The sequence below is a fragment of the Ascaphus truei genome, chromosome 3, assembly GCF_040206685.1.
Source record: "Ascaphus truei isolate aAscTru1 chromosome 3, aAscTru1.hap1, whole genome shotgun sequence".
NCBI lineage: Eukaryota > Metazoa > Chordata > Amphibia > Anura > Ascaphidae > Ascaphus > Ascaphus truei.
Window position 1 is genome coordinate 404,521,503 of NC_134485.1, and position 24,670 is coordinate 404,546,172.

The 24,670-nt window shown below is 39.3% G+C and overlaps 1 protein-coding gene across 2 annotated transcripts; it reads right to left on the reverse strand.

Moving 5' to 3' along the window:
- Window positions 1-989: 989 nt before the first annotated feature.
- On the reverse strand, window positions 990-23,033 carry PRSS23 (serine protease 23). Of its 2 annotated transcripts, XR_012800040.1 has the most exons (3): window positions 22,682-23,033; window positions 4,667-6,750; window positions 990-4,308 (listed from the first exon to the last, which is right to left on the reverse strand). XR_012800040.1 is itself a non-coding variant. In XM_075592566.1 (2 exons), the coding sequence occupies exon 2, from the start codon at window positions 6,735-6,737 to the stop codon at window positions 5,607-5,609; it is 1,131 nt and encodes a 376-aa protein (XP_075448681.1). In that variant the 5' UTR covers window positions 6,738-6,750; window positions 22,682-23,033; the 3' UTR covers window positions 990-5,606. The 2 variants fall into 2 exon arrangements, 1 of the variants encoding a protein (XP_075448681.1); XM_075592566.1 differs by having other exon boundaries at window positions 990-6,750.
- Window positions 23,034-24,670: the final 1,637 nt, after the last annotated feature.

Sequence of the window (24,670 nt, forward strand, 5' to 3'; positions counted from 1 at the left end):
CCCTTGGAGTACTGGAGTTGGTCGCTTCTGCTGTAGACAGTATAAAATGCTTATTAAAATCACAAATTGTTTTATTTCAAATAAAGTATTGCAGGTTCAATTTTTACCGCAATCCCCTACTCTCTCATATACTGAATGTCCCAGGTGCATTTAACTATCTGATGTCTCAGGTGCATTCTAAGCGTTGTATTATATTGAGCATACAATAATGTACGCAGTGATTTATTGTATAAACATAAAAAGTAGAATAAAAGGTGATTGCTGATACAATAAAAGCAACACAACCAGGCACCATGTACAATGAATAAAACCATCGCGGAGGAGAGACTCTTTTCTACAGGGAGACAGTTTGATTTGCCTGTTGGAAAACACACAGGGTGAGTCAGTAGGAACTATCAATACATTGTGAAATAACTTGAGGTGGCGCCGTCTTCGACTGAGCCAATGATTGAGCAACCTGTGCTGAAGCAGGGATATCCTTAAAACCTGCCCTGTTGGTGGGCCTGGAAGGCTGGTGTTGGCCACACCTGTGCAAGTGTGTACAATGACGCCAATACCAAGAACTCGAAGCAAAAGTTGTAGACTTCTCAGGGCGCAGATCATCTCGAAGATGTATACCATTTTTTAAAAGTAGTGCGTCTTCCAATACCAAATTACAGCTTCCCTTAAATTTCTACTCCGAGTAGTTAAAATCACCCATGCATGGCCCATTCCATGCGTAATACCATTTGTATTTGCAATGCAGAAGATGTAACATGGGAAAAAGTCGAAGACGATGACGGCGAAACAGACACGTTTGTTCGACTTTCAGTGGGATAAAAAAAAACCACCACAGGACTTCTTCGTAAGATAAACACCCAAAATGAAATATATATTCATAGCAAAATGAATGCCTACAGTATCTTTGTAGAGTACAAGGCAAAAAAAGGCGTTAAAATACATTGTGTGCCCAACAATTACAACAGCAACAAAATAATACTTTGAGGCAGTTTCAAGACAAAAGAGTTCTGTATTTTTGTTACAACAACAACTTAACAATTGTTCGGGAAGCACAGGACACATTTGTTTCACAAAAGCACAGGACATAATTGTTTCATAGGATTCCTTTTCTATGTGCGGCACATTGTAAAGAAGTGCTGAGGCAAACAACCATTATATGAAGCACCGGAAAATGTCAAAGCATTCGGTAAATTATAACTATAGCTATTTACACACAAAGAATTAGTCATTGCACAGATTCAGAGCGCACTTTATTCTGGATCAAAAGGATGATAAAAATGATGATCTATCGCCCAGTTAAAGCAGCAATCCCACATCCACCCTCCACCCCTCCCATTTTTCTTTTGCTTTACAGAGTGGGAACAAAGGGATCCCTGCAGCTGAACCCCATTATTATCAGCCCTGGGGATCCCCTAGTTCTGATACACTTACTGGTAAATAGCATGGAACCGCCCCAGAGACCCCCGCATGACCAGAGGATTGTAGTTTTAACTAAGAACAAAATAACACCCATAGTTTCAGCTACCAAGTGTAACTTTGCAACACTGACAAAAGCACCATAACATGTAAGTGACAATTTTTACATGCAAAATGAAAATGCAGTTGGTACACTGAAATGTGACGTAATAGCTAAGCAGTCATAGGGCATTCTAGCCGAAGTTACAGTTATGTCCATGGATGCTGAAGTCTCCTGCTTATTGCGCGGCTAAACCTTTGTGGTTCCTGAAACAAATGAAAGGATTCCAATGTGTACACTTACTTTCTGTACATGGAAACCTTCCGAAGAAAGAAACCTGTGGCACTTGGGCACTTTTCATTTGTTAAGTGTCACAAAAAACTTTGTCATAAATGTGTCTGCGTAACTCTTTTTTTTTCTGTAAACTCTGCAAATCTGGAAGAATCTGTGCCTATTAAAGGAACAAGCTTTTCATATCTAAGGAACATGTGAGTTTATCCTTTTTTTTAAACTTTTTTTTTTTGTGTGCTGATTTGTTTTTGACAAAGGTTTTTTTTTGTAGCTAGCAGTTCTGGGAACAGGATCAGGGCACCCAAACCAGGGGTAGCCAGCTCTAGTCCAGCTACCAAAAGGTCAGGTTTTCAGGAAATCCCTGCTTCAGCACAGGTGGCTCAGTCAACGAATGAGCCACTGATTGAGCCAGCTGTACTGACGCAGTGATAGCCTGAAAACCTGACATGTTGGTACAGTAGCTCCTGAGGACTGGAGTTGGCAGCCCCTGACCTAAACACGCATGTGTGACCACTGAGGAAGAGGACCGACCTCGTGAGTGCCAGTTCAACATATGTATTTAGAATTTCCGAAAAGTACATCATGTAAAAAAAAATGTCCCCACAAGTCTACAAAATATCCTATCCGCCTTAAATTGATTGAGCTGACCATACAAATCTAGTCTGTGGACAGCAATATTCTGTACTGCATTTATAGGACCACATCGAAGATAATCAATGGATGGAAGCCATTTTTGGAGGCACACATAATCCCCTCCTTCCAATGTAAAATGTAATCTGTTTTCGGATTAAAGATCCATAAAGGGAATCCATCAGGTCAAGCAGAATCTCCCGGCAAGTGTGTGCATTAGTCCATTTACAGTGATCACACCCACCACAGGATGCAATTCTTCTAGGTATATAGGAATCTAAAGCTATAAGTAGATGTTAGATGAGAGCCTTACTGTATGCATAGGTATGTGAAGCAAAGTCACAATGATATAACATGTATTTAATCTCATTCCTATATTCCATCCACCCAAGATACTGTTGTCTTTTCTCAAGAATACTTTTGTATGACAAGGTTTTCTAGCAGTAAACCCTAAGGAAATAATTAGGAAACTTTAATTAAGCCTCAGCATTCATTAACTATGTTACCCTTATCTTCTCAGAAACACAAAAATGAATATGAAATGTTAATTGCATACAAGTTTCTGAGATATGTTAAAGGAGTATGAATTAATAGTGAGTGCTGGTACACAAGGGGAGTGTTCAGTACTCTTATGACCCATTTTAGAATCCCATGTATTGTATTAGACATTTTGTGGTAAAACATATAAAGGTAAAGCATTTTTTTTTAATGCAGGCAAACCTGTATTTCAGTAACAAAAAGGTATGTTATTTATCATTTAAGAGTCAGAAAGTATACCAATATTTTAAAATAAATATGTACTGCTAATTTTAAATAAGAAACATATGAGAGAATATCTTATTCTGCTGAAGCAGAGCTGCAATTAGCACTCAATGTAACATAACAGGAATGGCTGCACGCTTACTGATATTTACCACCACACTGAATTTAATGATATTTTATATCTGCCACTAGAGACCAGAATAAGCCGTGCTTGTTATTTAGGCTATGTGGAAAGCAGGAATTAGTGTATGCATATGGACATTTCAAACGCGTGCTATCGATGTGTCACAAACCACCTATAATTCTGTTACTTTTATGAGACTCTTCATAGAACAACGTAGTTGGCAGTGAAAAGTCGATTAAAAAAAAATAGAAGGGGTAGATCCTCAGAAGGCGGTAATTTGTAACGTTACGTCATCTCAATTCAATGTATCCATATCTGTAATGCATATCCCCAAAGGTGCTCAGCGCAATGATGTCCTGGTGGTGTCCTTAAATATAACGGGTCCTGACCTTTTAACGGACCATAGCAAATCGTATAGTAATTAGCTCTTTACCTAACGCTGGAGATCCTCAGACCTGCGTTCATGTTAGCACATGATAATAACGCTGCACTTACTCACATCCAGACCCCGATTATCAGTGCGTTATTTCTTGGAATAGCCTAACAACAATGTAATGAGTATAGGACTTAACCCTTTCATTACAAAAAGTTACACCTATCATACAAAGATTTATATATGACGGATTACAGACATGTATGAAACACCATAAATCAGATTATATATTTTTTGTGATTACAGTGATAGTCTTATGTGGACTAATATGCTATATAATGTAATAATTACTGTATAAACTATGGGTGTTCAATAATGTAGTCCATATATACTGTACCTCAACAATATAAATTAATAGTTCATGTTTATTAATGTACAATTATAATAAAATTAAGTATGTCCTTTTGTTTAATTGCACATTTACAAAAATTCTACATTGTTGAGGTATGGCTATACATTATTGTACACCCATACTTTATAATCATTATTACATTATACATCATATAATATCGTGAACAAGTTAAGTGTAAAAATGATACATTTCCCAAAATGATAAAAAGATTTGTATTAGCTTTTGGTAACACACATGAAAATCTCCGTTAATGGTGATGCCTTAATGCAGGGAGGCGCAAACTTTTTTCCCTGCGCCCCCCTGCCGGCGGTCCCCTCTCTTCCGCGCCCCCCCTAACCACCATTGACCCGCCCTCCGGCGTCATGACGTCACGTTGCCATAGCAACGTGACGTCACATGGCCTCACGGCGTCATTTTGACGCCGCGTTGCCATGGCGACGCAAGAAGGAAGCCGCCGGAGTTACGGGTAAGTATGGTTTACAGAGGCCCTGCAGCTCCCCGGGCACTTAATTTAAGTGCCTTCGGGAAGTGCGCGGGGCCTCTGTAAACCACGCGCCCCCCCACCGGCAGTCTCGCGCCCCCCCTGGGGGTCGCGCCCCACAGTTTGCGCACCGCTGCCTTAATGAAGCACCTTAAGATTTGACCAATGCACATGTGCAGTGTTTTAAAGAACGCGTCTCAGAGACATGAAAATCACAGAAGCACTACTACTTTGACGAATGGACATTATTTTTGCATCTCATTAGCTTTGAGGATACCCGTTAGTAAGACGAAAAATAATGCCCGTTCCCTAGTTCGTTTACATCACGTTATTATGTAAAAATGAACGGCTTTCTGAGGATCTAACCCATAACCTATAGAAAAACATCTGATAAAAAGAAAATCACCGTATTAAATTAGTGAAATGAAATGATTTTACTTATATATACTGTATAGATCCTGAGGCAAAATCTATTTCCCCTGCTAGCAGAACGGGATCGGTGAAAGATTGTTACATTGTTACAGCAGTAATCAAAACTCAGCAGGAAAATAGAAATAATAAATTTTTAGTCACACAATGCAGCAGGGAAATCGGGACTCTGTCATTATATAGCAATCCTTAGCAGTCTTAATTCCCTACCACAATGAATCTACCTCTGTGAGAGGAGAGAAGTGCAGATCAATAGTTTACATTTCTTGACAGTGTAATGGTTAAAAACCAGCAAGCCGTGGAAGAGGTCATGTGACACAAAATTAAGAAAGCTGAATAAAATCATGCCTAACCAAAGAAAAAACATGTTAACCCTTTCTATTAATATGAATATTTCAAGGTATTGACTTATCAGTACGGTGAAAGAAAATGTAAGGTTTTCAAGAAGATTAAGATTTCCTTTTCATTCAATGTTATAGTTAGTTCGTCTTAGTTTGTTGCACCTCTACTTGGAAACTGTTGAGTGAATAAAGTGGTTCGTTGGTTTAGATATGGGCTTTAAAAAAAAGCTAAATCTCAATAGTTTGGCTTTTGCATGAAACAATGAGACCATCAAGTGCTTTTTTGGGGATAGTGAAGTGAAACGTATTATCCATCTCTGCAATCAATGTAGTTTCCCTTGATCCAGAAACATATCTGTGCATATTTAAGGGGTGTTATGCGTACAGCTACATTAAAATCATGTGGGACGCCATTCTTGTCTACCCATTGGTGCCCAGAAAATATTCCAATGATCTTCCGCTCCCATTTCTGTTTCTGTCTTTTCCACATTCTCACATACACCCCAGAGCCACTAGCACCAGGCTGAGCATCACACTGTTGATACAGAAGGTCATATGTTTCATCCTTTATTTCACAGAAGCGGTAAACTAAGTTGCCCGGCCTATCATTGTCATAGCCAGAAAAGTGAATTCTTCCACCAGGTAACTGACGACCTGAGGGGCTTACACCTATCATCATGAATTTTCTTTTGTGAGGTTTCTTGAGTTCTAACAAAGCATAGTCATAATCCATGCCAATATCATTGGCATTTCCTTTTATCCAACCTTTGGGAACATGTGTCCTTTTCACTCGAATCCACTGGAACTTCATCTTTTCGGGAATTCTAGAATTTGTCTGGTTCAGTCCTTTCCCACCATCTTTATACTTGGGTTTTAAGAAACCCACTCTCAGCTTCTGTGCTCCTTTGACATAACTTTTACCATCATGGATGCAGTGAGCTGCAGTTAGGACATGTTTTTCTGCCACCAAAGTGCCAGTACAGCCAGTGGATAATTTTACTGATGTAGAAAAGGGATAATTCAACAAAAAGTCTTTTCCAAATATACTAAACCTACTATCAGATCCATAAATCTGCCTCTTCCTGCGTGATTTACCACCACTTCGTTCAGACTCGGCTCTGTTGCCAAGAACGTAAATTCCTACTTCGGTCATAGTACGGCTCCCATTGGAATATAAGGTTTCGTAAGACATGTATTCTTTAAGTTCATCAAATGTAGGCATTGGCGAATGTTTGTGACATTCTGGTCCACAAGCAGATGCCACATCTAGTCTTGGTATTGCATCAAAATGTGCTTTGTCCAAATCAAAAGTAGATTGTGGAAGAATGACTGGAACTTTGTAATTTGGCCATGTTGGTTTCCAATGAGTGTTCTGTGGTTCCACATAGGACACTAAGCACAGGAGGACACACAATGCAGGAACTCTTGCTTCAACCATTATGGCTGTTAATCTGTTGAAAAAAAGAAGAGCAATACTTTAGGTCAAATGCATAATGGAAAAAAACAGACTTTGTGAAGAATAAACAGATAGGAAATATTTAAAATGTCATTCGAGGATACTTAAGAGAGTGAGTAATATTAATCCATATGAATCCATAATAGTAATGCCAGAAATTCTAAGGCAGCATTTAGAAACTATTTTGCTATTATGTCTCTACATAATTGCCTGGACTTTTGTTCCAAGTACTTTCTTTTTAATGTAGATTCAGATGAGAACTTTCATAGACAAATGTAGGTAGTGTACATAAAAAAAACTGTTTGGGACTGTGGAAAGCGTAACTCAATGCAGCAATGCCCTACTTTTTCTCAGAACAAGGGCGGTTTTCAGTATGAATCTGAAAGTTACTGTACAATTCAAGAAGTGCACATTTGCCCATTTTTGTAAATTCCTCTCAAGATACCTTCCTGCTAACCAGAGGGAAATGTTATTGGTCCCCCTTTCTGATAGACAAGGACATGTACTGTAGATTCCAGAAAGCCTATTTTTTCCCATGTCGCAATGAACAAAATATAAGGGGTAATTGCAACCAAAGACAAAACAGCACCACTGTTTCCTGCTTTAATACATTATAAAAAGTTTCACATGACCATTTTGTATTTATTTTGACAAAACCTAATTATGCCAGCATTGATATATTTTAGTTTATTATAGTAGCTGTGTTGATTGATTGGGTTAATTGGCAGATTTAATTTTTTTTCTAGCAGGGATTAATTGTCCCTGTATTATTCTAATCTGTTTAGCAATTGATAGATTAGTATCTTTAGATAAAGTATTGAATGACTTCTACCAATAACAATCCGATTATTCTGGTCCACAAGAAGCTATTAAAATCAAATGTTGCCTAACCAATGCTTGCTCCTGTTCTGCCTGCAAGTGTGAATTCAGTCAGCAGAGGGTGCACATTTAAGTGATCCAGCCTTCTACCAGAATCTCTGTATGAGACTTAAACACATAAAAAAAATGTAAATTACAACTACTCCGTGCACTTTTGTGAGCTTTTCTTCAGTTAGAATTCGTTGAAGAGCAAACAAATCCTAGTGTGGTTATGCGTTAGACCACATGTAGTCATCCGACATACACAAAAAGGCCACATACACATAGTTACTGTATCTGCTTAGTGTACAGTACTTCAACTTTCTCATGGAAAAACTAAGCAAGTAAGTATTCATGCATTTGACATAACATTATGTAATGTACTTGCAGCTATTTATCCAAACCGTTTAAACCTTGTAACTCTAGTAATGTGAAATAAGTATGTACATAGATATACAGGGTGCCCCAAAATGAATATACCAAAACGAAAGTGACATAACTTTTTTTTATTATTTGAGATTGTGACAAAATTCCAAACAAAATATCTTCTGAAGGCTGGTAAGTTTTATTTATTTCAATGAATAAACTTCGACAGGTCTTCTATTATTAACTATAATCAATCTAATTCTGCGTTCAAATTAGGAAAACACATTTTCTAACACAGCTGAAGGGATGGATAAGATACAAATTGGGGATACAAATCTCCTCAAGAACCCTTGGTTTGTTATGGTAGACTTTTATTTTCAAAAAGCCCCAAAGATAAAAGTCCAAAGTGGTTACATTGAGGGAGAAGAGCAGGCCCTTCAGTAGGTCCTCCCCTACTGGAATCCAACACTGGAAAGGTTTGCTTTGAAAATGTTCTAACGATTCAAGCAAAGTGTGGAAATGCTCTATCCATTTGGAACATGGCTCTTTGTAACAAGCAAATAGTTTCTTGCAACTACAGTATAATAAATAGTTTGAATAAAAAAACCTCTTCTAGAATGTTTAGGTATGAACTGCCGGTCACAGTTCACTCATCAAAAAAAATTATGGTCCATAGCTAATAGTGGAAGACATGTAGAATTCATTAAATAATTGCGTTTTGTTGCCATCTGGAATAATAAAAATGTTATTGAACTTTATTTTTGGTATAGTCATTTTGGGACACTGTGTACTTGTACTGACATTAGATTACAGGTGACTATATTTTGATAGTGGCATAATAAAAAAAACTAAGAGAAAGAAGTCACTGCCATGAATAACCATCATATTTACCAGGTAAATAATGTAGGTACCCTTGTAATATATTTGGATTACCAAGTTGCAGATGTAACCTCTGGCACTAAGTATTCAGTCATGATGTGTTATAGGACAATATTTTGTGCCAACTTTACCATTAAGAGCTATGGAAACTATGATCTGCTGTGATGTGTTCTCCCTATGGCCCATACTATAAGCCTCTGTACATCTGCATTCTAAATTATTTACGGATTGAGGGGCTGGGAAAACATACGCTAATAATCCATTCTGTCCGCAGATGGTCACAAAAGGATTATTACAGAACATTATGTAATTGGAAAATGTATTAAGCAGAACAATCACCTTGCTCACCAGGAGATGTTTAAGGTACATGAACATAAAATTAAATGACTGTAAAACCCTTACCCATCTACCCCCCCCAGATTGTGTGAGTCATGCTCCGATATCGTCTCTTGAGAACATGAGGACATATATTTGAAACATGTACGGAAATTCCCCAATCAGGTTTCCAGAAAGGGAACAATTACGAGGCAATGGAATGTATAAGCCTTCAGCTTCTCATACAGTGAGCATGCACAATCCTCCTTCATAGCAATAGCACCCGTATCATCATTTGTATGGTGCTAAAGGGATAAAGCTATTTTTTTAAAGAAAGCAGAACTTTACGTTTTATAACAACAAAGCAGTGTCACTCTGGGTTCATAAATAAAACAGTAGCATGGCTACCGGATATGCAACAGAAGGAGTTCACAGCTGCAATTATTTGGAGGATTAGGACTTCAGTACCATTTCTCCATTCTCTAAGCATAGGCACATAAAACTTTTATCAGTTGAAAGTGTGTGGTTACTGTATAGGCTACTCATTACTACTCTCTACCATCGTATGTTTATTGGGTAGATGAGCAGTAGCTGCTGCTTTGAGAGAAAACCGTTGCTCAAAATTAAATGCATTTTCTAATTTAAAGGAGTAAATCCCTCCTAGATATGCACACACTACGCTTTAAACCATCATATACTTTAGGCCCTTATATATTGGACTGTTCAAGAACAAAAGTAGTATTACTGGGCCCATGAGAAATGTATGCGGTTTCCTTTTTCTAAAGGCAAATTAAAGAGAATGAAAACAGCACAAGGAATCTCTGATTTAACCAACAACTACAAAAGCATATTGGACTAAAATATAATGAGCAAAATGTGCAGTATTTCTTTGCGGGAAAAATCATTTTACTTCTCTACAGTATATACTTCAAATCAGAATGGGATGTTTCACCGCAGCCATTTCGCCGCAGTCAATCAGCCACAGCCATTTAGTCACCGCTGATCAGCCGCAGGGTACAGCTAACCATCTGTCGTTTCACCGCAAGTAAACAGGTGGTTACAGGGATTAGTGTTAGTATTTGGGGTTAACTTCAGGGGTTTTATGGTAAGGCATTTATGAGTTAGGGTATTTATATATTTTTATTTTATTTCTAAAATGTTTTATCAGGAAGTAATACATTGAGAGTTACCTCCGTTTTCAAGTGCACAGAGTTATGATGACAGATACATGGTGACAAATACATGGGTAAAGGGTTAACAGGTAAAGAACTTTAGGGTAAGGGGTCTAATTAGCAGTAAGGGTTAAGGTTAGGGACTTACTGCTAATTAGACCCCTTAGGTTAAGGTTAGGGACTTACCTTTGCGGTGATACGGCCGGCGGCTAGCTGTACCCTGCGGCCGATCGCAGGGACTTCAACAAGATGATGTGACAGATACAAACTACTTTAAATAATTGATGTTTCACTACATTTTTGTTATGCCTAATGGCAACTGATTAGACATGAATTCCACCTGATCTCATAGAATTTTCACAGCGAAAAGGGAGCTTACAGCACGAGTACCGCCTAAAATTATATATATTTTTTTCTTAACAAAAATTACTTGTATTTCATTAGAAAACACCAACTGTGTTATTTTATTTTACTTTTTACCGGTTTGTCGGATCTTTGGCCTCCCGAGGTTGCCATGACAACCACTGATGCAAAACAAGCGACATTAGGTGCAAGTATGTATCAATGTATTTATATAGCCTTAACAGTGTATACAGCGCTTTACAGAACTACAATACTGTACACGGGGGAGTGAGAGAATGAAAACTAAATGGGGATAACATCAGACAAAGACCTTACCTTGAGGATCTTACAATCTAACTCTTCCACATGAAGTCTCTTTAGACAGAGAGGGCTGGTAACACCTCTCTATTGCCGTAAACCTTCTCCCCTTCCCAGCTGTATGCACTCCCGGCACACATTGTTATAGCGGATGTGGTTGCAGGAGCATTGGGAGCTTGTCGGCATCATTGGAATACTTATTAACATGCCTATGCATTTCAGGGACACTGGGAAAGGAGTCTGCAGAGTGATCTGGCAAACCTTTTGATTTCTCCAGAAATGCTGACTCTTCACAGGACCGACACTGTGGGTGAAAGAATCGATCTGAAGCAAAACAGGGAACGTCTCACATGAAAGTGGGGAGCACTCATAAGAAAAAAAAATGAAAAAAGGGAGAAGGTGGGACTGCTGTTTCATTTTCTTATCGGATTGGAACCTGGGGGCTTCTTGGGACTTAACAACGCTATTCCTAGCTCTGGGGACGCCTTGGTTCCCGAGATATTTACCTTTTTATGTGCCGGTAAAATGAAAGTACTGTAAAATCAAAACATGGATGCCAGGATGGTCCAATAGAAAGCTATAATGTAATGCTCTGATAGCATTGTTGCTTCCTATTGGCCTGTGGGAGTGAGGCTTAGATGATTCCAAAAAGTGAGCAGAAACCCTGGAAAATATAAAAGGTTAACATCTCAGAAACCGGGGGTGTCCCCGGTGCTAAGAATAGTGTGGTTCAGCTCCGATTTCCCCCCAGTTCAATTTCTGTGAGAAAAAATAAAGTTTACAAAAAGTTGAGTAGGGTGCATTTCTGCTTTTACAGAGAGATTGAAGTCCAAATGAGTGAATTGGTTTGTCAAAAGGTGTTGGGTTAGGTTTCAAGCAATAGTTGGGACCTGAAATAGCAGGAGACTAAGGAAGAGGATATCAAGATAACAGCATACAGGGCAGAGAGAGAAAGGACTATGCAAGATAAAGGGAGACAACAAGGTTGGGATGTTCCAGAAACCGTCAGTCGAAGAGTACTGCTCTAAATGAGCTCTTACTTGTTCACAGAAGCACAGTAACAGAAATGAAAGAAAGACACAAACTACAGTAGAAAACACAACTTTTCATAAACCTCTAACTTGGAGGGGGGGGGGGGGAGTGTCCAAATTCATTTTTTCAGCTTTGCCCTCCTTCCAGGGATGCCAAAGTTTGGTAAGCTGCTATTTATCAAGACTTTAGATGCAATAAAACAGGTTGGTCATTTTTATCCTTCAAGGATTACAGAAATATATATGTACAGCTAAAAGCTAATTATATGACTGGAAGAGAATGTAGTTTAATTTTAAGTAGTTCTTATCAGTAATGACCAGAGACTCCAGGTTTTGACCTCTGAACTTAAAAATTCCAAACTATTACACTTAATCACTATGATTATTAGACACTGGTAGTTACAGAAGAAAATAATTATTATGCTGACGAAGTGTGCTTATTTTATAAGAGCTAAGCCATTGATTACTGTATAAATGAAGTATTCTCAAAAAGAATTAAGCGATTTGTCAGTATTTTACAATGTAATATTTACAATTGAATATATTACATGTGGCCACCAACACGCTAAAGAAAAAATATTTTAAGTAATATAGTTAGATTGAAACTGCAAAAAAAAAAAAACTATACTTCAACAATGAGAGCCTCAAGCTTCTTGGGCAGGACTAGTCGAGTTGTTTGCCGCGGGTTAGGAATTGAATGCATTAGATCATAGTCTGTGGCTGTGCCATGCAAATCATTCCTGCCTCCGCCTATTGTTCCACATAACCATTCCCTAAATCATAAAGTCTGAAGCAAACAGGGCAAAGAAGAGGTTACATAGAAACATTGAATTTTACGGCAGATAAGCATACTAGATACTGTAGTGCCGACGATTATTCTAAAACAAACCTGGGGGAAATCTACAAAAAGACCCAGGTATATGCTGGGTACATGCTGCAACATTTCACACATTTCTGCAGACAGACTAATGGCCCATCGGATTAACAGCGGGGGTTCAAACTGAATGGGACTGCCAGGAACCCCTGCTGTGTAAATCCGATGGGCCATTAGCCTCTGCAGAAATGTCACTAAAATGTACCCAGCATGTACCTGGCTAGTTTAAGGCAAGTTTTAGCGTACTCTTTGGCTCGTCTGTAGGCTAAGTGGTTCTTATTTCCCCATCTGCTGTAAAATCGCAGACCCTGTTTAATCCATGGTTTTCATATTTAGGATATCTTTAGGTCTGTTCCCAGCATCTTTCAATTCCCTTACTGCATTAGCCTCCACCACCTCTGTTAGAAGGCTATTAAATGGATCCACCACCTTTTCAATGCAGAAGTACTTCCTCACATTTCCCCTGAGCCTATCAGCCTTGATCTTCAGAGCATGACCTCCTGTACTAGCATTGCTCTCTCTCTGAAATATGCTTCCCCCCTCTCATTTGTTGAAACCCTTTATGAATGTGAAAGTTAACCCCCTCCTCGCCCCTCTCCAATCACTCCTCCGAGCTATACATATTATGGTCCTTCAGTGATTTCTGATACAGTGCATGGTCTAAATTAGGGGTGCGCAAACTGGGGGGGGGTGAGATTTTTTTGGGGGGGGAGGCGCAGCACTTACAGAAGCCCTGCACTCTTCCTGAAGGCGTTTAAATTAAATGCCATGGGGCCCTCGCGAGGCCTCTGTAAGTTCCCTTACCTTGACTCAGACGGCTTCAGGCGACGCGTCCTCACGGCATCATTTGATGCCAAAGATAAGGTAAGGGGGAGGGCGCGAGCAATGGGAGGCCCCTGGTCTACCTCATAAAACTTTATAGTAGCACTTTTTCGAAACGTTCTAGTTTATTTATCCCCTTCTGAACACGGTGCTCTAGGTGAGGTTTCATCAATGATCGGGAGAGGGAGTGGCTCAGTGAGTAACGACACTGACAGTTTGAAGCAGGGAAGTCTGGTTCAATTCCTGGTGTCAGCTGCTTTTAACCTTGGGCAAGTCACAAGTCACCTTATCTCCCTGTGCCTCAGGCACCAATACAATAGATTGTAAGCTCCACGTGGCAGGGACCTTTGCCTGTAAAATGTCTGTAAAGTGCTGTATACAACTAGCAGCGCTATACAAGAACATGCTATTATTATTAATCAATCAAGTGGCTGCTAATATGTCTGCCTATACAACCTAGTAGCCTGTTGGCTCTCCTTCTTTAAAGTCAGCTGAAAGAATGACTCCCAGCCCAGGACTCTATAGTAGTTGACATTACAATGCCATTATTCCCGTTATATGCCTTTGAATTTGTGTGCATTGTTTTGCACTATTTGGGCACACTCGTGAACAGGGGTGGCCAAACTACATGACTAATGATTCCGGTAGATTAGAGGAATGGTCAAGAGCAAGGGTGGTCAACTCCAACCTTCAAGGGCTATCAACTGGTCAGGATTAAAGGATGTCCCTGCTTCAGTCATTCACTGAACCACTGATTGAGCCACCTGTGCTGAAGCATGGATATCCTTAAAACCCAACCGGTTGGTGGAACTTGAGGACTGGAGTTGGCCACCTTTACTCTTGACCATTCCTCTAATCTACCTGATCATGTAGTTTACCCTCCCCCTTGGAATGTCAACCCTCTTGCAGATCTTTGTGCCACCTGCAAAAAGGCATACTCTCCCTTCAAGATCACCCCGAGATCCCTATCCAAAATGCTTCAGCATCAACTCAACAACATTTTTTAATTTTGATATATGTACAGTGTGTTTTTTTTTATATAGTGCCATCAACGTATGCAGCAGTGCTTTACAAAACAGACCATACATTATAGGAAATCATACAAAAAGTGCAAAAAAAAAACCTAAAAAAAGTACCTCAAACATAAAACCAGACGATAAAAAGAAAATCCCTGCCCTGCAGAACATACAACCTAATTGCTTTTACAAAGTTAAGTAAACAGAACAAAGAAAATCACAAGCCTATCTTCTGGATGAACAGTCATAGATGCAGAAAATATACATAATAAGCTGTGTTTTTTTTTTTTTTAATAAATCAGTTCTGCATTAGATCATATACTATATATATTTTTTTAAATGTAAACTCTTAATGCCATTTTTAATGAGTTTTAATATAATGAGCATACTTTGATTTGTATAGCAGGTTTTAACACTTCCCCAGCAGTGCAGGATATTTGTAACACTTTCCTGTTTGTGATCATTTGTTGTCAATATTCCCAGCAGTTTGAGCTGTAAACTGTAACAATAGATAATGTTACTTTGGTAATTTAAGAATACATTGTAACTGCTGAGTTACACAGACTGAAGGATTCCTGGAAACTGAAAGGCGGCCATTTAGTGAACCCTGGAAAGCAGGATCTTTACTGATCGATTACGGGAGAACTAATCGATTGGCAGCTTAGGTTTTTCTTATTTTTATTTTTTTATTAGAAAGTGCAGCTTGAATTGCCTCTAAGTATCCGGGGGGTTAAAATAGAGCTCTCCTCAGAGCCCAGTGCAGTTTAAATGTTATTATGGTAACCTCAGAAGGTAGAGATTAAGAAAATCATGATTTTTAAACACAATTTTTTTGTCAAGAACGGAACAAGGTGCTAACATTATACAACTTAAACTGATCTAGGCTTCTGGGGGGATTGCTGCTTTAAAACACTATTGCAAAAACTAGGCTATATCTGGTTTATATACTACTAGCTTATATACCCGGCGTTGCCTGGAATTTCATGTCCACGTGTACTGACCCAGTTGTGACGCAGGATGGAGCTGCCAGGACTTCAAACCTGCACAGGTAAGTAATGGGGGTGTGTGTGTTGCTGCTCCTCCTGCTCACGCGGTGTGTCCTCCCCCCCCCCCCTCCAGCCCCCAGTCCCCAGTCCCCGTGGCTGGCTGCCCACGCGGGGCGGGAAATGGTAGTAGGGGGTGTTCCTTCCCCCTCGGTACCCATGGCAGGCTGCCTTGTTTCTTCCCCTCCCCAACAACAGCTCCAGTTGTTTACATTGCAAATCACACGGAAACGCTCTCCAACTCGAGCCAGCGGTACGACGTGAGATATATGGTGCAATAACGTCTGCAACATATGTATAATGATGCTCCATATGGTGTAAGTTTTTAATAGTTCATTGAACAGAGTACGCATTTATGAATGGAGAGATCTCTTGTAAAAGATCAATTGGTTACCAAGAGTAGGGATCAGAAGGGGGGGGGGAGTAAACAGACTAACGATATGTCATCTGCTTTTGTCACTAAGTTTAATCAGTCAGCTAACATAAAGCAGATTTTACACAAATACTGGAGGAGCCTTGTGGTTGATCCTATTTTGAAAAATCATCTTCCTTCTTCACCTAAGGTGATCTCCCACAAGGCAAAAAAGTTAAAAAATATTTTAGCAGTCAGTCGTCTTCCTTCCTCCAGTGCCATTGAAGGAAATTCATCCAATTTAATAGAGATGGGGAATTTCAAATGTGGGGCGTCCAGGTGCCTTGCAGTGATCAAGAATTTACAGGTAAGTTATTTTAAGAATCTTAGAATCCATGAAACGTTTTCGGTTAAAGGAAATATTAACTGCAGAACAAGCCATGTAGTTTATTTTATTAGTTGTGGTTAAGGCCTTAATTACATTGGCAGAACCACACGCCCACTCTGTGCGATTTCTGGAACATAGACATAGCATTCTAAAGGGCGCACAAACACATGGTGTTCCTAAATATTTCTGTATTAAACAATCACAAGGATGTATGTACTTTGGAAATTATGGGTTTAGAATATATTCTCATTTCCATCCTTGGAGGCGACAGATTTAAAACACTTTGCCTCCAAAAAAACATTTTGGATATTTAAATTGGATACTGTGGCACCTAGTCTCAAGGACCAACTAGGTACTAGAACTCTAATTGCACTATGGATTCTTACATTGTCGTACAATGGCGAGAAAACGGTTCGTGAACCCCTTAGTATTTTCACATATTTCAACCCTAAATTGTTATTAGATTTTAATCATAGTCCTAATAGATAAAGATAACCTGGTCAAACAAATGACACAAAAACAATTCTCGCAAATCGGTTTTGAGGAATTTTGGCCCATTCCTCCTTACAGAACTGCTTCAACTCAGTGACATGAGTGCTTCCTTGCATGGGCAGCTCGCTTAAGGTCATGCTACAACAGTTCAATGGGGTTTAGGTGCGGACTTTGACTAGACCATTCTAAAATGCTAAATTTCTTCTTCTGCAGTCATTCTTTTGTAGATCTGCTTGCATGTTTAGGATCATTGTCTTGTTTGTTGCATGACCCACTTTCGCTTCAGCTCATGGATGGATGGCGTGTTATTTTCTCCTCTAGAAACTTCTGATACAATGCAGAATTAATGGTTGTATCAATGATGTCAAGCCATCCAGGTCCTGAGGCAGCAAAGTAGCCCCAAACCATCACACACCCACCACCATGCTTAACAGTTACAATGAGATTCTTCTGTTCGATCAGTGTTTGGTTTTCACCAAACATAACATTTCTTATTGAGGTCAAAAAGTTCTACTTTTGACTCGTCTGTTCAGAGAACATTGTTCCAAAAGTCTTGTGGATCATCTATTTGCTCTTTGGCAAACTTCAGATTGGCAGCAATTCTTTATAGAGAGCAATGGTTTCCTCCTGGGTATCCTTCCATGAACATCAGACCTGTTCAATATTTTTCTGATAGTTGAGTCATGAACACTCACATTAGCAAAGGTGAGAGTGGCCTGCAGATCCTTTGATGTTAGTCTGGGGTTCTTTGTAACTTCCTGGATGATTTGCCGGTTTGTATTTGGAGAGATTTTGATAGGACGACCGCTGCTGGGCAATGTGACTGTGGTCTTGAACTTTCTCTATTTGTAGACTGTCTGACAGTGGATTGGTGAAGCCAAAAATCCTCAGAAATGTTTTTTTTAACCCTTTCTAGACTGATGAGCATCAATAACTGCTTTTCTGAGGTCCTCAGAGATTTCTTTTGATCGTTGTATGATGTGTTTCCACACACCAGTATGGTGAAGACCAAATTCACAAGGTTTTTGATCTTTATACAAGGTGAGGCCTCCCAAACTCAGCCCGGAAGATCGACCAAATTAGTTAAAAACACCCGATTCTAATGATCTCCTTTAATTTAGCTGATAAAACCAGGGTTTCGCTTACTTTTTCACATACCCTGACTCTTAATTACTCATTGTCTAATTCATACATCATTTTGTTTCAAAGACATGGAATTGGTTAATATAAACCCTATTGGATATTTAAGAAAATAATGGTTTTGGTTATATAATAGGGTACATGTTTTATCATGTTTTTGAAGGTCATTTGATTTCTTTTAATTTAATTGCGAAATGTAAAAAAAAATGTACATGCATTTACTGTATAGTGTATTAATTCCAGATGCTGGCAGTATATGGTTAATAGCCTATACAAAGTGCCATTAATTTGTGCACAGCATCTTTACAAATGTATCCACATAGGAAACTATTGACATTATTGAGGGAGACATTGTGGCTTTAAATGTTGCCATCATTTGGTTGTCACCTAGGAAATGTTCAGGGTGTACAAGATAACGTCACAATACAGCAATCAAACCTTTGATAAAGTTGCATGAATGCAACGAAACGTGTTGGGACACTTTTTTTGCTATTTGGATGATAAGTGGCTACCTATATGATCTGAAACATATTAAATCCTGTTACTAGTCAAAGGTCGCTTGACACCATTTGCCTGATGGGAACTACAGCTGCATGAGGCTTAGACATTTCAAGCTGCTTACGCATACCACTGGCTACTTAGATACTCCGCTCCGGAGGTATTTGCCCATTAGACTTTTCCTACTACAGCTGAACACAACTTGAGATTTTTCCTTCATCTGGGATGCGTTATGGAGTGTTTCATCAACACGTCCCGTGCCCGTTAGATTGCTCTACTTCAGCTGTGTGGTGCGGACAGCATCCATTTCTAGCTACTCACTGCCTGATGCTGGAGGAAAGGCAGTACAGCTTCAGGGATCCTTCAACCTATTGCAGTAGTTTTCAACCTTTTTTTTTCTCTTGGGGGAACCCTAACCGCAGTGCTCAGTTGCTGAGGCACCCCTACAATAGGACAGGGTCACAGAAAATCCAGCAGACGACAGATAGACAGAGGGGGCAGGGGCATCAGAGGGGGCAGGGAGTCCCAGAAAACACACAACAGGACAGTCACAGAAACACACACACAACAGAACAAATACACAAAGGACAGACACACACCGCGTCACCGCTCTACTGCCCATGCTGCTTCCTCCTCCTCTGCTTGCCCACACCCCACGTGCTCCTGACACCTCCTCCTAATTGGCTGAATTACTCAGCAGCAGCCAACTAGTACAGTATAGAGGAAACTGCCCTGCTCTGGGAGATTGGGAAAATCCCACAGCACCCTTTTGATCCTTTCACGGAACCCCAGGGTGTTTGAACGCCGCTTGGGAAACACTGACCCATTGGATTCCCCATAAGACAGCTGATTGTCATCTGGGGAACCCCCTCATAACTGTGATGTCTCTATAGAGTTTCATACCTACACACACCATTGGCTTTATTTGCTATACCTGTGATGCATGCACGCAGGTTTCTCCAATCAGCATAAGGAGCCACAGCTTGCATTCTTTTGGCTGCAAAGAAAGCTTGTTGCCCTACAGCTGCATCCCGTTCACAGGACTGGTAACGTTATCACATCTCTCAACTCATTAATCATGGAGTATTTTTAATCTTGTGTCTGTTTTTAGCCCCTATAATTAAATATAGTATGTTATGGAGGGTGTGAGTTTATAGTGGTCCATGGACATGAAGTAAAAGGTGCTACTGTGCTCATTTGCATGTCATTTCCCAGAATCCCTGGCTGCAGTGGAAGAACTGTATGTTAGGAGATAATGGTGAAGAGCAGGGTTGCAGGCCTATGAATGTGCTCTAAAATATACTGTAGTTGTATTTGCTAAACACACACACACGCACTAGGGGAACTACACAAGTAGGCTCTATGAAAATGATTGTCATTTTTGTTTGTATTATGAAATGCATTCTTTTTCATACCAATCCTCTAAGTATTACACCCAAAATGTAAGAGTGTAAATGATATAATACGGAACACACACTTTAGCTATAAAATAAGATTTGTATTGAGTACACAGAAATAGGCTTGATAATGATATAAACTAAAACACAAATGGAATGACAAAGTACGAGGAAAGAATGATTGACACAGCATAAAAGAAAAGCAACCAACTGAATAAACAAGAGAAAAGAACAAAAGACTTCTTTAGCACAAAGGCAGAAATGCCTAAGCTTTTCCCTTTCTTGGTATCAAAACTGTTCAAGCGTAGCAGAGCTAACTTCACAATAGCTAAACAATTTGAAGCCTCAAATACAGTCCAAATAAAGTTTTAGTACATTAGCCAGTGAATGACATTGAACACAGACTGTATTCCAGCGTTGCCCTACCTGCCAGTGAGAAGGCTGCATGCTAATAACGAGAAGATTGCATGATTGGATATATATGTCAAACAATTTACAGGTAAACAGGGCACCCACATAAAAAAAGGAGTTAATAAATTAAAGGCCAAGGCACTGCAAGGCTTTCCTTTGACATTGAACAAGTTAGAGTTTTATGGTCACACTAATCCACATGAGAACACCTTTTATACATGTCACTGAATGATAAAAGGGTGTGTCCTAAAGTACATTTTATGACATCAAATATTTTATTATTATTATTAGTGCTTTTTATCCTGCTCCTTGTCTTATACTAATGCAACTAAAACATATCTTGATGGTTATAACTGCGAATTAGTGGGTGAACATGCCAAAAAAATGTTGAAGGCAGAAGACATAACAAGGGAACTCATTTTTGACTTTCCACTGATGGTCCCATTACTCATTGCACTGCTAGCCCTATTACTTATTGCACTGCTTGCCCCCCCTTGCAGAGTAAAAAAAAATGCTCTATGAAACAAAGTGTTACTTTAACCCTGTTAATTCTTGGCCGACACATGTAGCATTGCTCAACTTATGCAAAATAGTTGTTTTCCAGCAATATTTACATATAACCAGCTTCTCCATCCCCCCCACCCCACCTGTTAAATCAGTTCAGCCAATATAAAAACTAATACAAACTTTCCGGCAAGTACTGAAAAGTTTCAAGAACAGAGATTTATCTTCCACTGGTGCTAAAACGTTGACATAGTGTCCAGGGCTTTAGAAATAAGCAATGGAAGGGCAAAGACATGTAAAGCCAAATATATGAGTAGGATATGTCAGTTATCCCAAAAATGTGACCAGGACACTTGGAACCTTTGGTTGTATTTGTTTTCTACCAGATGGGCTTCCAGCAAATGAGTTTATGGCCATTCCCAGCTCAATGGTTGCAGGGCAGGTGAATTATCCTCATGAGAAAGGAAAGTTTCCCCACCTGTCATTAGTAAAAGTGTAGATAGTAATTACATCCCCCACCTTCTCCATTCTTATAAAGTAGTGACAGGACTTGTTATGAAATGCATATACGTAATCCCATGGCACTACAAGGAGACTGTCAGAGCCAGTCAATGTATAGAATGACAATGTATATTAATACAATGACATGTATTTGAATGACTGTCTAAAAAAAATGTTTACTCTTCCTCTATTATATGGTGTCAAATAACAAGTAATGCACATACAGCTAAACCTCCACAGATTTGTTACAGCTGCCTATTGTCTCTTTTTGGACAGGGTGTCACCTAAAGAAGCGTGTTTTTGTCATTCGGTTTTACACACTAAGGAAAAGAAAGGGCTGTGTCTGTTACACTTTCAGCACAATATAAATTCATGTGTGTAATATATATGCATCATATTGGAAGATCCCCGGGGAGGCCCTCATCCAGCAGTGGATTGATAAGGGCTAATGATATATACACATATATTTAAATATATTCATGCATATGCATTTTGAGATGGATGGATGGGTGTGTGTGTGTGTGTGTGTGTGTGTGTGTGTGTATACACACACACACACCCACCCATTATATATATATATATATATATATATATATATATATATATATATATATATATATATATATATATATATATATATATATATATATATATATATATATATCATGCATACAGTATGTTAGACATACATAGTGTATGATATGAGGTGGTGTGAGTACATGGGATGCCCTGTCTGGGCATTTACTTTACTACAGTATTTCTCACAAGCTGCACTGCTATCAGTTCCCACTCATTCCCACAGTTATCCTCCTTATCAGCACTTGAGTACTTTAAGGGAACAGTCACTTCCCTCTTTAAAATGTGACCGTGTCAGCAGCATCCAGACAACAAATGTAATGTGACCTGACCCAAGTGCCAGCGATCCCTCCCTACTATCTCCTTATTATTCTGTTCATAAGCTTCTTGTATTTATCCCGAATATACTGAGACTAGGGATAAGCAAGTCCTTCCTCTAATATCTCTACTGGATCACATTCATGACCCAATTAGTTACTGTGTATCAGTGCTAATGTACACCGGCCATGCCAATAAATGAAGAGAAACTGGCTTTACATCAGAGAACTAACCAAAGAGAAGCACTCCGTTCAGTTAGGACGATGTGCTCAGCTGCAATAAGAAAGAATAAGTGATGTAATGGGTAACTTACCAGATGCATACAAGGTAATTTGTAGCCACCTCTGCCTCTCAGCAGCTCTGAGCATGAAAGCTCATGCAGCGGAGTGAGCAGCAGGGGAACAGTATCATACAGTAACTCCAAACCTAAAACACAAGTGAGGCTTTTCCCACAGGTCACAAATCTTCTCTTAGGTCCCCATAAAGCCACAAGCTGCTCTGTGGTCACCAGAGAACGGATCAGCTTCCTTGCAGGGTGCTGGGTGAGTCCAGGCTGACTGTGGGCAGGTGCCTTTCTCCAAACTCTCTGCTGGGCTCTGCAAACTTTTCTGTGCAGCAGCTCAGTAACAAGCAAGCAGCTTCTGTGTCACGTGACGCCACCCACCCACAAGCTACAGTACTGGCCAAGAACAAACAGCTCCAGTGGCAGCTCAGAAACTCAGTCCCTGGAATGGATTGTTCCAAACTAAATCTGACACTTGTACACATTTGGTTATGAACTGGTTGGTTTCTAGCTCCTGCCCTGCGTTATACCTTGTTTTCTAGGCAAGGTTTGTGTCTTTTTACAACATTCAGGCCTTGGTGAAAGAAAGCATCACACAATTTGAACTCCCACATTTGATATTTGATAGACAATCATGTAATAAGACTAAGGGTAAAATATACAACCATAGAGGCTTCACAGCATAGCGAAAAGCATTATATACTCCATATTTTCTACCCTCCCCAGAAAAATACATCCAAGTTATTTCACAATCTATTTATAGTTCCTACTGACTCACCCTGTGTGTTTTCCAACAGGGAAATCAAACTGTCTCCCTGTAGAAAAGGTTCTGTCCCCTGCGATGGTTTTATTCATTTTATATGGTGCCTGGTTGTGCTGCTTTTGTTGTATCAGCACTCACCTTTTATTCTACATTTTATGTTTATACAATAAATCACTGCGTACATTATTGTATGTTAAATATAATACAGCGATTAAAATGCACCTGAGACATCAGATAGAGAGTAGAGTAGGGGATTGCGGTTGAAAATGTAATCGGCAATACTTTTTTTTAAATATAAACATAATTTGTGATTTTAATAAGCATAGTATTCTGTCTACAGCAGGAGTGGCCAACTCCAGTCCTCAAGGGCCACTAACAGGTCAGGTTTTAAAGATATCTCTGCTTCAGCACAGGTGGCTCAAATCAGTAGCTCAGTCATTAATTGCGCCACCTGTGCTGAAGCAGGGATATCCTTAAAACCTGACCGGTTGCCTTGAGGACTGGAGTTGGCCACGCCTAGCTTTTCTACAGACCTGTGCAAACCACCTGCCCTTGGTAAACTAGGACCTTTGAGATTATAAGAATGTTCGTTCAAGTTTTTATATCAACGCTAAAGATATTTTTTTCGATGCTCCCTGAACTGACTTACTCATTTATAGGTTGCAATGAGAGATTATGAACACATATGCTAATCTTGCAGGTAGACTTTTTTTTTTTTTTTTAAACCCACATAAATTTAAAGCAACGCCTTTAAAGTGCAAAATGTGTACCTGTATTTAAATAAGAAATGCTGAAATACATAATAGAAATGGTTAGACTAAATTGATGTCAAAATTGCAATTATAAAAAGAAAAAGACCAACTGTACAAATAAATTAGGCACATGAAATGGTGATAAGATCTATGTGCCATTACAGAATGAGGCTATTTTTACATTAGAGGTTTACTGCATGCTATGTAGTATTGATCAGTTCTGAGTGTCGACTACATATTACTGTAGGTATCCTGGTTCTTTTTACACTATGATAATCATTTTTGCACAGAAATTGCATTTTTGTGCTTTTGTGGCACAAACACTTTCTTCAGACGGCTTAAAACCCGGTCTTGTGGATGACACATCCTACACGTGTATGTGAAGATGTATCACACAAGGATATAACATTGTGGGAATTAATTTAAGTTATCAAAGAGACAGTTGAACCAGTTTTGCTTGATGGTACTGAGAGAAAGTAGCACAACATGAAGTGTAATTTCATC